Below are 14043 nucleotides of genomic sequence, written 5' to 3'. Positions count from 1 at the left end.
TGCAGGCTGCAGTCTGCATATGACAAGGGCATTGCTAGAAAGGCTATGATTTGAAGGTTCAGAATCAGGCTGCCCAAGTTCCAATCCTGTGTCTCCCACTTACTAGGAGATCGTAGGAAACTGACTTCATCTCTGAGCCTGTTTCCGCTTCTGTAAAATGGGTCTAATAATATGATGGTTGTGAGGATTAAATACCAACAATAGTTGACACTTGTATAGAGCTCTTCCATGTGCTAGGCACTGTTCTAGCACTTTACATCACATTACTTTGTCAAACTTTGGACAAATTAATTTCTCTGGTTTTTCAGTTTTCTCACCTGTTCTTGTGAACTATGACTAACAAGAGTTATTGCACACAGGGTAATAGTACCAGGCACTCTTCCAAAAGCTGGGGACACAGCAAGCAACACAATAGTAAAAAGCCCCTGCCATCATGGCACTGAAATCCAAGCTGGGGAAGAGACAGCTGGAAAAGAGAGAAGCAAATACGTGTCTCATGGCGATGATAGTATTACAGAAGATTAAAGCAGGATACAAGGATTGAGTATGAGGGTAACATTTGGGTTTGAAGTTCAGGGAGGGTCTGAGGCGACATCTGAGCAGATACTGAAATGGTGAAGGGTCCATGTGGATGTCTAGGTTGAGTGTTCAAGGCACAAGGAATGGCAAGTGCAAAGGCTCCGAGGTGGGAACACGCATGGCATGTTCTGAGAGCAAGGACGTGAGGGACTGCTGGGGCAGCAGTGGAGATGAGGCAAGGGCCGTGGTCCCTAAGGTGATGGAGCCATTGGGTTCCGAAGTTTAATGAAGAAAACCACATACAGCTAGACTAGAACTTGCCTCAGTGTTAAGAGTGGCTCCTATGTGTAGGGCCAGTCAGTCCACCTGCTTCCCTGTGCCCCATGAAATATCAGGGTTCACAACGCTTTGTTGGGTCAATGACTGAAAGGACACGTCGGAAATCCTCAGCTTGGGGCTCTGAGCACCATGAGGGCAGGCCTGGGGTTGTTTTGACCCCTACTGTGTGCAAAGAACTAACCCCAGCTCAGAGCAGTGTGCAGAAGGGCTCAGGGAACACTTGTTGACCGACTGTATGGTAGTCTCTCCACTGGTGTCTTAAAACAGGTCCCATCTAGGTCTATACTTCTGGATGTGTGCCTGTGAGTCAGAATTGTGCAAACATGCACTCAGCACATTTGGTGACTCCTCTGTGCCATGGACACAGCAATGGCCAAGGCAGCTCTGAGACTCACAGGGCTCAGTCCAGTAGTGGACACTACCTGTCCCCAGGGAGTGATGACCTTTAGCGGGCAGGGCTGGGATGTGGGACCAGGGAGCTGGTGGTGGTGGGGGCTGTCCCAGAGGAGGTGGTCAGGAAGGGCTTCCTGGAGGAGGAGCTGTGGAGCTACAACCTGGAGGATGCATAGGGTAAGATGAAGGGTTGTGTGCCTGGTGGCATGTCTCAGGTAAGGGAACAGTGGCAGAGGGTAAGAGGTCACAGCTAGTTAGAGCAAGGGAGATGAGGCTGTAAGGGTTAAGAAGCCCCCTCCCCACAAGTGTTCAGCACTGTTAGCAGCCTGGGCTCTTCTCCCAAGGGTACTGGGGAGTCATGGTAGGTTCTGAACAAGTGAGCAGGGTCAGGCTTGAGCTTCACAAAGGTCTGGCTGCTCAGGACTTTCCTGGTGGTCCAATGGGTAAGACTGCACGCTCCCACTGCAGGAAGCATGGGTTTGATCCCACATGCCATGCAGGGTAACAAAAAAAGAAACAAGACCAGGAAGGAGGCTGAGTGGGGGGGACCCCAGAGCAATGAGGAGCCTGGACCAGGTGGTCTCAGTGGAAGCAATGAGAACCCCAAGCAATTGTGGGGTACACTGATGGGTCTTGCCAAAGGCTGTAGGATGAGGAGTTGGGGCTTTCTCCTAGGGAAGTGGGTGCGGGGTCTGTCGCACAGCAGGAGAGGGAGTGGAGTAGCTGCCTGAGGGGTGGAACCCGCGGCATGTGCACACGTGCCTGTGTCCACAGCTGGGGCTCTGTACATACCTCCTGGATGCCCTCCCTGGCTCTGCAGGGCACCGTGGCAGAGGTTCTAAGCCCCAGGGCTCCTCTCCTAGAAGTACTGATGAGAACACCCACACAAATAAACAAAAAGGAAACCTGGGAATGCGGGGCACCAACTCCTGGGAGTGCAGGAACATGCAGGGGCCTCAGTCCCCTCACCTACAAGTGGGTGAACCAGTACCCAGTCTGTCGGGAAGGCAGGCACACCACACACCAAGACTCTGGCTGGGTGCTTGGCACAGGCAGCCCTGAGGGTGCTGATGGCACCCCAACAGCTATAGATACCACAGCCTGGCACCGTTCTGAGCTGGGATTCACTCTCGGGGTCCCCCTGGAGACGAGCTCTTAAGCCCAGAAGCAAGGTCAGCCACTCAGGGTCCCACGACCATGGACTGAGGGAGGCTGACTCAACTCTCGGGGCGGTAGGTCTGCCCTCCTGCCCTGCCAGGCCTCCTGAGGCCAGGAGATAATCAGCGGGCACCGGTGAGGCTTTGACATAGCTTTGTGGCTAAGAGTGGTGGTGCGGTGAGGTCATGGCAGCCAGCTTCCCCGTCTGTGAGACGGGACAGTTCTGGAACCCTCTGGGAGGGGGAGAAGGATGAAAAAGGGGCCTGGCCTAGAGCGTCCCTGTGTATGCTCAGGAGAGCCGCCCACACCTGCTCCCTGGGGTGGCAGAGAAAGGAAGGCACAAGGTGGGGGCTCTGCTGAGTTTAAGTTAAACACCCATATGAATTTATTAAATCCAGACTGTGTTAAAGGGCGGTGGTCTGGGAGGAGGGGGGTTGGTGGGGGATCGAGGGACAAGATGACGGACGGCCGTGGGCATCCCTCCGTGGGGCCCCGGCCCCTCCCCCGCCTGGCCCACCCCCTCGGCAGTGCCACATCGGCTTCACCATGATTCCCAATGGTGCTGGGCTGGCGGGGCGCGATGGCTAGAAACACAGAGGAACAGACAGACGGACGGCGCCTCCACAAATGACGGGCCCTGGCCTGCCCCGGCCCCTACGCCTCACGCTGAGCCCCGGCCCTGGGGGGCCTCCCGCCGCCCCGGCCCGATCTGTCCAGGGAAAGGGCAACGGGGATGGGGTGGCGAGGGGCCAGGGCGGCGGGGTGGTGGTCACCAGGAGCCTGGGCGGAGGAGGACCAGGAGCGACTAATCCCTTTTTTTGTCCTCTGCTGGCTTTGGAGGGGCTTCCCGGGGCTCGCTGGCAGAGCTGGGCCCCTGGGGGGCCTGGGAGGGCGGGGATGTAGAGGCCTCCTCCCCGGCGGCCTCGGTGGTCGTGGCAGGGCTGGGGGCAGGTGAGAGGGCCCCTGCTGCTGGCGGGGCCTCGGCCACGGGGGCAGCTGCAGTTGGGGCCTCGCCGCTCATGCCAAACTCGTTCACCCGCGTGGGGTCGACGCGGTAGATCCACCGTTGGTAGAGGTAGATGAAGAAGACCACATCTGGGCGGAGGGGTGGGGAGGAGGTGGCGTGAGGGACGCAGGCAGGGCCCACTCGGCCCCCAGCTTGCGGCGGGGTGGAGGAGTGGTCCTGCCCAGACTGGGCTGAGCCCCCAGGCCGGGGATCCTCCCTCAGGCCGGGCCCCGCCCATGCCCAGCTCTGGTGAGAGCCTGTGGGGGGGCTGCCGACCGACCCACCCACCCACCGGGCCTCACCGTCCCGCAGGCAGCCGATCCGGTACATAACAGGCATCTTGATGACAAAGGCAAACAGGTCGTCGATGAAGGTGTTGAGGGCCTTGTAGGTGAGCATGCGCCAGGGCAGGTGGGCCACAGACTTGAGCTTGTAGTTGATGAAGAGCTGGGGTGTCATGGTGATGAAGCCTGTGGGGTGAGGAAGGGACACCGGTGAGCAGAGGAAAGGGGATCCTGACCCTCCACCCCCGACTGCCTTTCTGGCCTCTGTCCCTTCCTCACTCTGCTCCAGCTACCCCGGCCTCCTTGCTACTTCCAACAGCCCGGCACATCCTACCTCAGGGCCTTTGCACTCACTCCGCCTGCTGTCACCAGATCTTCGCACGGTTCCCTCCCAGGCATCTTTCAGGCCTCAGTTTACATGTTACCTCCTCAGAGAGGCCCCCACCAGCTTCAATGCCCCCTCCTTCTCACTCCTTCATACCACTCATCACCTGCTCACTGTCTGCCTGTTCACTCTGTCGGTTCCCCTGGGGATGAGGACTGAAACGCACTGTCCAGGGCTTCCTGGAAGCCCTCTCTGACCCCGGAATCAGACTGGGCAGCACTTTGAGGCTGCCCATGTGCTATCCCTGACCACCCCAAAGTATCCCTGTCTGGGGATGGGTCAGTCTCCCCACACTGGACCTCAAGTGTGGAGAGGGCAGGGCCAGGCCGATTCGCTCACTGTCGAGGCCCCAGCACGGGGTTGAGAGCCGTGCCTGGATACCTGCCCGGGCACCACGGGGGCTGTGCACCCGGGGCCTGCTCACCAAAGGTCAGCAGGAAGCCGTAGAGCATGCTGAGCACCCAGGAGTACCAGCCCTTGTGCTCCAGGTACAGGAGGCTGTAGATGGCGTAGCAGCCCAGCAGCGGGAAGAGGATCCAGGACAGGTACCGGAACGCCATCTGCGGGGCACAGGCTGGGGCTGGGATGTGGCTTCTTGGGCCCCACCTGGCACCCTGGCTCCTCGCCCCCACCCGCCCACACCTGGTTTGGCAGGCCAGGCCGGGGGAATTTCCAGGTGGCCCTGGGGACTCTGGACTCAGCCAGGAAGTCGATGTGGCAGACAGAGGACACTGGAGGGAACGACACAAGCCCTAAAGCAAGGGGCTGTCAGCCGACAGGCAGACATCCCAGCCCCCAACCACCGCCCAGAGCCGGGGCCCCCAGGAGCGAGCGGGTGCCTGGAGAGGCCCCTGGGGCCCACTGGGAAGGGGGACACTCACGTCATCATACACTTTGGTTGAGGACTCGACGTATGTGGACTTGTCCTTGAAGGTCGGGCGGGGCAAGAGCCCTGCCACCTTGTGCTCCCGGTCCAGCTGCAGACAAGCAGGGAGGCTGCGGCCAGCTGCCGCACCGGCTCCCACCCTCCCCCACACCCAGCCAGCTCCAGCCCCTGACCTTCCCCACTGCTCCCAGTTCCCCTGCCCCATGTGTGACCCGAAAAATCCCCTGGTGCGAAAATCCCCTTGGTCTTGGGAGTGCGGCAGGCACTGGGAATCCCCCGGGGCCAGCTCCAGGGTCTGGCTGGGCCGTGCAACCCCGCTCCCAACCTCCCGGGGCTCCTGCCGAGGTGTGGCAGCCCGGCCTTACCCGGACATCCATGACCTTGGTGATCTTCCAGAGGTCGATGAGAACCCCGATGAAGACGCTGACCTGGACCACAAAGTTGGTCTCATTGTCCAGGATGTAGAGCAGGACAACAAAGGACTGGAAGACGCCGAAGAAGACAGAGCGCACAGACAGGCCCTCCAGGGACTGCCGGCTGTTCCAGAACTGGATATCTGTGCACGGGAAGGGGCAGGGGGCAGCCGGGAGGTGAGGAGCCGCCTGGGCCCTCCTGCAGCTCCCTCAAGCCTTGACCTCCTCAGACTCCCGGGACGGCATTGGGTCTGCCAAGGGGGAAGCGGGCACACGACTCCCGTTTCCCCTGAGAGTCAGCTCTGTGGGTGCTGCCGAAGCCCCAGACAGGCAGGATCTCTGCAGTCCTCAGGTTGGACACCTCCAACCCCAACCAGGGTCAGTCCCTAGATGGTCAATGATGGTGAGATAGCAGCCATGCTCCGGGGCTCCTCACACGCTCAGTGCTCAGGGCCACAGCATCCCAACACAACGCCACACAGCCTGGCCTGGCAGAATCTACACAGAAGGCGGGTCTGTGTGACACCAGACCTGAGCTGTCCACCCTGGCACTGTGGCGCCTCCGCTGGGTGGGAAAATCCAGCACGTGCACTATTTCCGCCCACGGCCCCAAACCCTTGAAGGAACCAGCCGGCACCCACGCTTGGGGTGCGCACAAGGACCACGGGCTCTGCTCTCCAACGGAAGCTCCTTCCTGTGTCCCCCCTGGACCCCTGCCACCCTCCGGGGGCCCCAGCTCAGTCCCCCTGCTGGCCCTGGTCTCCCCGTGGACCCGAGGATCATGGCACTGTGGGACCCTGCTGGGCTGTGCACCTAGCCCCTGCCACCAGAGGAGGCTGACTCAGCACGATGCAGCTCTTCTGAGGGCGAAGCCAAGCCTGTGATCACACAGGCATGGCCTGGGTGCTGGCTGCCCAGCCAGCTCTGATTCTGACTCCTGAGCCCCAGCACATCCAACAGACTCACACGTCTCTTGTCAGACCATCAGACTCTCACAGGACCTCCCCCACCCAATCCTAACTAGGAAGAATGTGTCCAAAGACACACAGGGGTTCTGGCAGGGTGAGTGGATCCGAGTTCCGCTTTAGACCAGAGGGGCAGCAAGCACAGGGTATAAAGCCAGCCTTCCCAGGGCCCACACCCTTTCTCTGTGACCTTGGGCAAGTGACTCCCTCCCCTGTGCCTTCATTTCTGCTTAGGCAAAGAGGGACCCTGAGGGACCCGGCTTGCAGCCAGCAGGAGCGTCTGCAAGTTGGTGCCCGGAGCGGCACCCACCTCGGCTAACAGACTCCTCCCTACTGGGGTCAGCACCATTTACTGTTGGGTTTTGATGTTACAATTCTCCAGAAAGTAACTCAATCATGGCCATACCCTCTTAATAATAAGGATGATAATATTAACAGTACTCATTACTACTGCCACTTTCAGAAGCTGCAAAGGGCCAGGCCTCCTTCAGACCAGGGTTCTCCAGGGAAGGAAGCAGTAGCTGGCAGGGCCAGGAGTATGAAGCGGGAGCTGGAGCGGGCTCCCCGGATCCAAGTCCTGGCTGGGCTGCTTGGGAGCTATATGACCGTGGGCAAGAAGGAACCAACCTCTCTGATCCGTCAATGTGGGAGGGGATGCTGCCTCCCGGGCCCTGGCTGCGGGGCTTCCATCTCACTGGTGAGGGTGCCCCCACAGTGCCTGGCAGGTGGCCATCGCCCCTGTTGGCCCCTGGCACCTTGGGGTTCTCTGGGGACACGGCTGCCACTTTCCCACTCAGGTGGGCCCTGTCCGCTCCCCCCGAGGGGTCTCCCCCGACGGGCAGCCTGCCGGGCAGGGCGGTGGGAGCAGCTGTGGGGCTTCCCTGCTCCCAGCCTTGGAGTTCCCCGGCCCTGCTTCCTGGCGGTGCCGACCAGACCTTTGCCAGAACAGCGGGCCTGCCCCTCCCCCTGTGCCACGCCCGGCGGCCGGGAGTTTCTGGGCTGGGAGTTGGTGGCCGCTCCCTAGGCCTCTGGAGAGCGGGGCTGGCAGGCCGCATGCAGGGAGAGGGCCCAAGAGGAAGAGGGAGGGAGTGCACCCTACCCTCCCACACGCACCCCCGTGCCCCCAGTCCCCCACGGCCTCTCACAAGGCCCTGCGGCCCACCCCTACCATTCTTGAAGGCCAGGAACTCAAAGACACTGTGGACGATGGACACGATGATGGTGAGCGCCAGCAGGTAGGGGTTGGTCTCCAGGAGGGCGACCTGGGGCGGGGATGGGGAGATGGCCGTGAGCACCCCCGGGCCCCGGCCAGGGCTGACCGCAGCGGCTCCCCGTTAGCCGGCCCGTCTCGCCTTCCTCCAGCTCCGGAAGAGCCTGATGATAATCCCACAGACCTGACCCTGGGGCTTCCGGGGAGGGGGCGTGGTGGCCAGGAGGACAGCAGGTCAGAAATGGGCAGATGGGCACAGAGCAGGTGGGCGAGGGATGCATGGTGGGGGGGAAATGGGGAGAGAAGAGAGACGGGGGGACAGCGACGGGGGCAGGCAGAGTAATAACTAAGAGAGTCGGAGTGAGGGACAGAAACCCAACACCAGAGGCGGCCCCAGGCAAGTGCGGCCAAGACCCAACATGCCAGAGGCGGGCAGAGAAGGGTGCTGCTCTAGGACACGGGGCGAGCGAACAGAGACCTCGAGTCGGAGCCCAGAGGCCGGGCGGCAGGCCGTGGGGCAGAAGGGGCAGGTCTAGGCCCAGAGGGCCGCCCGGCCAACAGAAAAGCCACGGCAAAGACGGCCACGGGCGCCTCAGAGGAGGGACCCCCAGCGCCAGCCAGGGCCGGAGGCCGAGTGCCTGCTTCCTGCCCCCCACGGGGAGGGGCCCTGAGAGGTTGTGAAACTGTGGGCAGGAGAGCACCGGCCAGCAGCCCCCAGGCCAGCAGCGCAGTCCACTTCCCCTTCCCCTCCTGCAGCCCGGGAAGGCCCCACCCCTGCCGCACCTTCACCGAGTCCTGCTCCTCATCTGACTGCTCATACAGCTCGTCACCCAGGAAGTTCCACGGCGACTTGGCGCTCTGGGCGGCGTAGAGCTGCCAGCGCCAGAGCGACAGTGGGCAGAAGGAGACACGAAGCGGCAGGCTGGCCAGGCTCTCGTTGATGGGGTAGTAGTCCTTCTGCAGGTTCCAGTAGTCGTTGAAGTAGATGATGGGGTAGTAGTCACCACTCACGGCGTCAAACTTCACATCTGCAGACACATGGGGCAGGGGTACCGCTCGGCCTGGGCCGGAGGCCACAGGCACCCACGGGGGTGGGGCGATTCCAGCCTCCGAGGACAAAGGGGTCAAATTCAGATGTCTGTGGGGACCCAATGGGGTCCCCCGACAGAGACTGGCGCATAGGGGACATTTCTGGGCTGTGCCAAGGAGTTGAAAGACTGCATGACCTCGGGGGGGCAGGCTAAGGGCAGGCTGGGCAGGCCCAGGCTGGAGGGACAGGTGCAGCTCAGCTCCAGACTCCAGTTGCCCCAAGGGCTACCGCGTGTCAGGATTTTGTGAAAGAGTCAGAAATCTGGCTTCCTGAGTGATGCTGCCCCCATCTCCAAGGCTGGCAGCAGTGTACACCTTCTGGAGAAAGCTCGTAGGCCAGATGAGACCGGTTTGGGCACATGGTGGTCAGCGCTGGGGTCATCAGGGGTGCGGGAGGGAGAGAAAGGGGAGTGTCTAGAGGGTGGGGCGGGAAGCTTGGGAGGGGAGACACCTAGTTGGAGACAACAGGGAGTACAGGGGTCGGGGCGTGGGGCCAGGAGAGGAGGAAATGGCCTGTCGGGAGCCTGAGCAGGGCGGGACTCACACTGGTCCAGGGGAGGTGGCACGCTGCCCTTCACCCACGGCGTGTGGTCGTCCACGATGTTGATGGTGATGTTGGGGTGCCAGTGGGAGATCACCTCCACGGGCCCGTAGTCCTCGGCCCTCTGAGGGGAGACGGGGCGGGGGGCCTCAGAGGCGGCTGCTCACTCCCTCCGGAGGGCTCCCACGACCACTGCGACAGCAAAAGCGCAGCCACCGCAGGGACCACTGGCCAAGGGCCGGCCTCTAGACTCCACTGCCCTGGCTGGCCCCAGCCACCCACTGGAGGACAACACGCAGGTCTGCCCACCTGGATGGGACGGCGTGCCAGGCTGTGGCGTGCAGCCTCCGTGCTCAGGGGCCACCCTCCTGCCTGGAACCACCTTGTGGAGAGGGAGACTCTTGGGGCCGGTTCACATCCTGGGCTGATGGAGAGTGTTCTTTCCAGAGCCACAGTATCAGCCACTGCCTCCTCTGTGCCGGGCCGACCCTGGGCTCTGGGCCCGGCAACTTGGGTGTGAATCGCAGCCCTGCCATCTCCTGGCTCTGACACCTCAGGCAAGTCTGCCTGTGCCGGGACCCACCCAACGGGCTGGCGAGAGGCTTCTGGGTGGGTCTGTGTACAGTGCGCAGAGGGCCCGCCCCGCCACTGCCAGAGGTCGGCTGGGACCTTGCCTGGAGCCCTGCTCCCTGAGAGCTAACTGCATCCTGACTCTGCTTCCAGCGAGGGAAACTGAGGCTCAGACATGAAGGCTCCCCCAGTGGCTCAGGGGTGGTGCAGGAAACGACTCCCCTGGGCTGCCTGCTGAGCTGGAAACCCGGGTCCGGACGGCGCCCCCAGGACCTGATGGCTCTGCTCGTGTTTACCTTGATCATTTCCGGGTCAGCTTCTGTCTCTCCCGTCAACAGGTTCTTGGTTTTCTGAAACCGCCGGCGCTTGTATTTGTTGATCACTGCAGGGAGGGAGGCCGGGAAAGGGGTGGACGTTGAGAGGGGCTGGCACTCAGGGGACCCAGGCCCCAGACCGCCGCCCACCGACGGCTGCTCACCTGGCTCCCGGTGCCCACTCTTCCACCCACCAACCAACAACAGCAGCAACCAGAGAGCCTGCACTGCCTTCCACATCTCACCTAGCCTCGGGGTCCCCATCTTTATGGCCACAGTAGCATCCATCAAATTGTCCTGTCTTCCCTCTCCACAACTTGCTGCATCCGTTCCATCAGCCCACCCTGGGTGGACGTGCCCTCCAGCACATGCCAAACACCTGACTACTGCCTCCCTCCCTGGGTCCCCCTCCAGGCCAGCCACAGCACCCCCTCCTTGGTGACCAGAGTCACCTCAGTACTGGCCTCCTCGTGGCCACTCTTGCCCCCTAAGATCCCCTCTGCCCAGGAAAGCCAGATTCTTTGTGACCAAGCCTGTAATCGCATCATCCTTCTGCCTCAGAACCCTAGAGGGCTCCCACTGCCCTGGGCAAGGCCCCTGAGAGGCTCACCACAGCCCCCTTGACTCTCAGCCCATGCCACCTCCCTCCCTCGCCCACCCGACTTCCTTCTCCTCAGATGTGCTGACCCTGGGCCTTCGGACGACCTGCTGTGTCTCCCTGGCAGGGACCCATCAGGGTGGGAATCTTCCTGTTGGCTCCTTCTCCCCCTTCCAGCCCTTGGTTACATGGCCCTCTGCCCCCTCCACTGAAGGAGACTGCCCAGACCTGCTCCTCGCCGTTTCTGCTTCCTTCACAACAGCCCATCACCACCCACTGGTCACCTGTGCACTGGTTTACTTGTCTGCTGTCTGTCCCCTCAACCAGTCTACAAACTGCAGGTGGGGTTCGGCCCATCCTGGACTCTGGTGTATTCTCCACTCTAGGCTGGGCCCATAGTGACAAGCAGCGGGACTGACAAATGTAAACAGGTGGGCCGCGACAGTGCTGGAGAAGGCCGAGCACTGCCAATGTGGAAAGTACTGTGGGGCTGAGTCCCTGGGCAGGAATGGACCTCACTTCCTCCCGCGGAGGCCAGCTCAGCCACAGGCTCCCTGCCACCCTGCCCCCAACCCTGCCAAAACACGCCAGACAGACGGGGCTGGTGCTTGTTTACACTCTGTCGGCCCGCCTCCTCCCCGGCTGGGTAACTGTTCAGCTCCTCTTTATGTTGGGGCCTCATACGGCCCATCTGAGACTTCATCCTGCCCTCAGGGGCTAGAGAGAGATGAGGAATTGGGAGAGGGAGCTAGCCAAGACTGGGGGCCCTGGGGTCACACCCTGGCTCTGTCTCCCACGAGCTGGGGGCCATTGGTAAGCTATGTCACCTCCTTGGGCCTCGGTCCCCACTCTTGACAATGGGGATAAAAGCCTTGCCTTTCCTGGGCAGGACCACTGGGAGGCGGCTCTCTGTTCTACAGAGCGCAGCCAAGCAGACATCCCGGCACAGTCACACTGACACACGCCGCAGGGCCCAGGTCCCTCCCACTCACTCCCAACTGGGGGCTTCTGGAAGCCATGGACGAGCTCATGCTCAAGAACTCTCCTGGCAATTGACTGAGGGTCTCAGCCCAGGAACAGCTGCTCCTATCGTCCCCATGAGTATCATCCCAGCACTTCTATTATTACTAACGGGGAAGGCATTTGAGACCTAGGCCCCACTTGTTGGGGGAAGGCAGGAAACGCCCAAGGGTGGACATCTTGGGGAATGAATCTGGGGGCGTGCTCCACTGGTCCTGTCACCGTCACTGGATATGCCCCACACCTGGGGGAAGGAGGCTGTCTGGGGGAGGGAGGGGCCGGCCCCAGAGGAGAGAGGCTTCTCCACCAGGGTGGTGAACATTCTGCAACTTGGTGGCATTAGATGGGATTATGATTTGAGATGGAACTGGCTTCCAAAGGGTGAAAGGAGCTCCCGTTTTTAGGAGTTAAAGCTTCTAGAACTACACGCCAAGCACCAACAATGTGGCTCGCTGAAACGGAGATGTGCTACGAGTGCATAACACACACTGGACTTTGAGACGGAGCACACGAAAAAGAAGAATAAAACATCCTGTTAATTTCTAATACTGATTACATGCTGAAATGACGACACACTGACCTCAGTAAAATTATTACTAACAATCATTTTTTCACTTTTTTTTAAAACATGGGCTCTAGATAACTTAAAATGATCTCTGTGGCTGGTGCTGTTATCTCTACGGGACAGCACTCTGCTAGAGTCCTAATCGCTGGTCCTTTGGGGAGGGGGCTCTTCCGATCCCACACTCTCATTCTATGCCCTGGAGTGGGCTGGCGTCCCTCCGAGCCCCTGCTCTAAGAGGGCCCAGCTGTGAGGCAAGCCTGGGTGACCCCGGCAGTTTCTCAGGTTCACAGGCTGCAGATTCTATTTTGCAGAGCACGCCAATATCTGTCACACTGACCGTGAACACGACCTGGCCACACAGCGACACAGATCACATTCACCAAAGATGAAACCACAAAGGATGCTGGCACTGAGCAGGGCTGACGGGGGTAACTGGACAGGCGAGCAGCTGCCCGCCTGGGTCACGTTTGAGGGAGCCTCTCAGCATCAGGCACGTGTGACCAGACTTGCAGGGACACATTTTTGGTGGGGGGGGGCCGGGGGCTGCAGACCACACCCCCTCAGCCCACATCTTCGAGGATGCGCGCCACTGAAGCCCGCCAGCCAGCCGGGTGGAACACCCTGCAGAGCATGGTCCACAGGCACACTTGCTTAGAGCAGTGCTCGGCACACCCCGGGACTTTTTCGACTCAGCTCTGAGAACTGACAGAGTCACAGTTTTTTGTTTCATCCAGTGTAGATCACAAAAGTATTCTCATCCTTTGGGTTATTTTTATACCCAAAGAAGCAGGGAAAGACCTAACCATGCAAATTAAAGTGCATCTGTTGCTGCCCCACACGAAACAGCTGGAGGGATCTTAACCAAGTCCGCAGGCACAACAGAATCACAGCGAGGGGCGCACAGCAGTTACACGAAGGGGATGGGGCTTTGGTGGGTGGGAGGTAGGGGGTCTTGTTCTCTAGATCTGCTGAAACCCAAGTGTGTCGAGAGTCCCGTGACTGACCATTAGGAGACAGTGGACTCAAGGACAAAAGACAAAGAGCAGATGAAAAAATGCCAATAATTATTAACCTCACGGAAAAGAAGTTAGACTAGGAAGGGAAAAATAAACACACACACTGTGGTTTAGATGGGAGGAAGAGCCACAAACTCAAGATCATTTGAATGTTGAATTTGAATCTAATCAAATTACGTTCCTGAGCTGAGATTTCCTCTTCCAGAGTAGGAAGTCAAGAGACAATGTCTAGAACAGAAAAACCCAAAGACTGCAGCATCGCCTTGTTACTGGGAGCCTTGGAGATTAAGGAGCAGACACAGCTAGAGCAGCTGCCAGTGGGGAGTGGAAACCGGGGGAGCCTGAGAGGGGGTGGGCAGGAGACGGGTGAGTTCTGCTGTCTGGTTGAATTTACTTGAGTTTTAAACCATGTGCTTGTAACAAGATTTAAAACAAAAAAAAATTTTAAGAGGCCGTGGGCAGAGAGAAGCTCAGTTTCAGTACAAGGCTATGTAAATGGCCACAGTTCTGACCTGGGGCTTCTTGGGGTCACTGGCAGTCCCGGGGTTTGCTCACCAGATCAAGCTTCTCAGGGGTGTGCCTGGTGCTAGGCGGCGGCCAGCAGGCTGAGAATGCAGCCCGTCTGCTGACGTGGCCCCACCAGCCTGCCTCATCAAGAGCGGCCCCGCGCAGAGGCGTGTGTTGGGGGGTGTGGGGGGACAGAGGCTTGGAATACAGCCACGTAGCATGCACCCAAACCTGCAGCTCGGAAGCCTCACCCGGCCCCAAGAGA

The 14043-nt window shown here is 60.1% G+C and overlaps 1 protein-coding gene across 1 annotated transcript in view; it reads right to left on the bottom strand.

Annotated features, from left to right (window-relative positions):
- Window positions 1–2772: 2772 nt before the first annotated feature.
- The window catches only part of CLPTM1 (CLPTM1 regulator of GABA type A receptor forward trafficking), a 28005-nt gene continuing 16734 nt past the window's right edge, over window positions 2773–14043 (bottom strand). Inside the window, exons 6-14 of the mRNA XM_052655491.1 lie at window positions 10055–10140; window positions 9192–9312; window positions 8342–8586; window positions 7517–7610; window positions 5336–5526; window positions 4966–5061; window positions 4509–4644; window positions 3718–3885; window positions 2773–3504 (exon numbers count right to left, since the gene is read on the bottom strand). Coding sequence (XP_052511451.1) covers window positions 3215–3504; window positions 3718–3885; window positions 4509–4644; window positions 4966–5061; window positions 5336–5526; window positions 7517–7610; window positions 8342–8586; window positions 9192–9312; window positions 10055–10140 — 1427 coding nt within the window. The 3' untranslated portion in view covers window positions 2773–3214. The remainder of the gene's footprint in view (window positions 3505–3717; window positions 3886–4508; window positions 4645–4965; window positions 5062–5335; window positions 5527–7516; window positions 7611–8341; window positions 8587–9191; window positions 9313–10054; window positions 10141–14043) is intronic.

The sequence above is a fragment of the Budorcas taxicolor genome, chromosome 18 (genome assembly GCF_023091745.1).
Source record: "Budorcas taxicolor isolate Tak-1 chromosome 18, Takin1.1, whole genome shotgun sequence".
NCBI classification, from domain to species: domain Eukaryota; kingdom Metazoa; phylum Chordata; class Mammalia; order Artiodactyla; family Bovidae; genus Budorcas; species Budorcas taxicolor.
The sequence above is the reverse complement of the archived record's forward strand: the minus strand, read 5'-3'. Positions and strand labels throughout refer to the sequence as shown.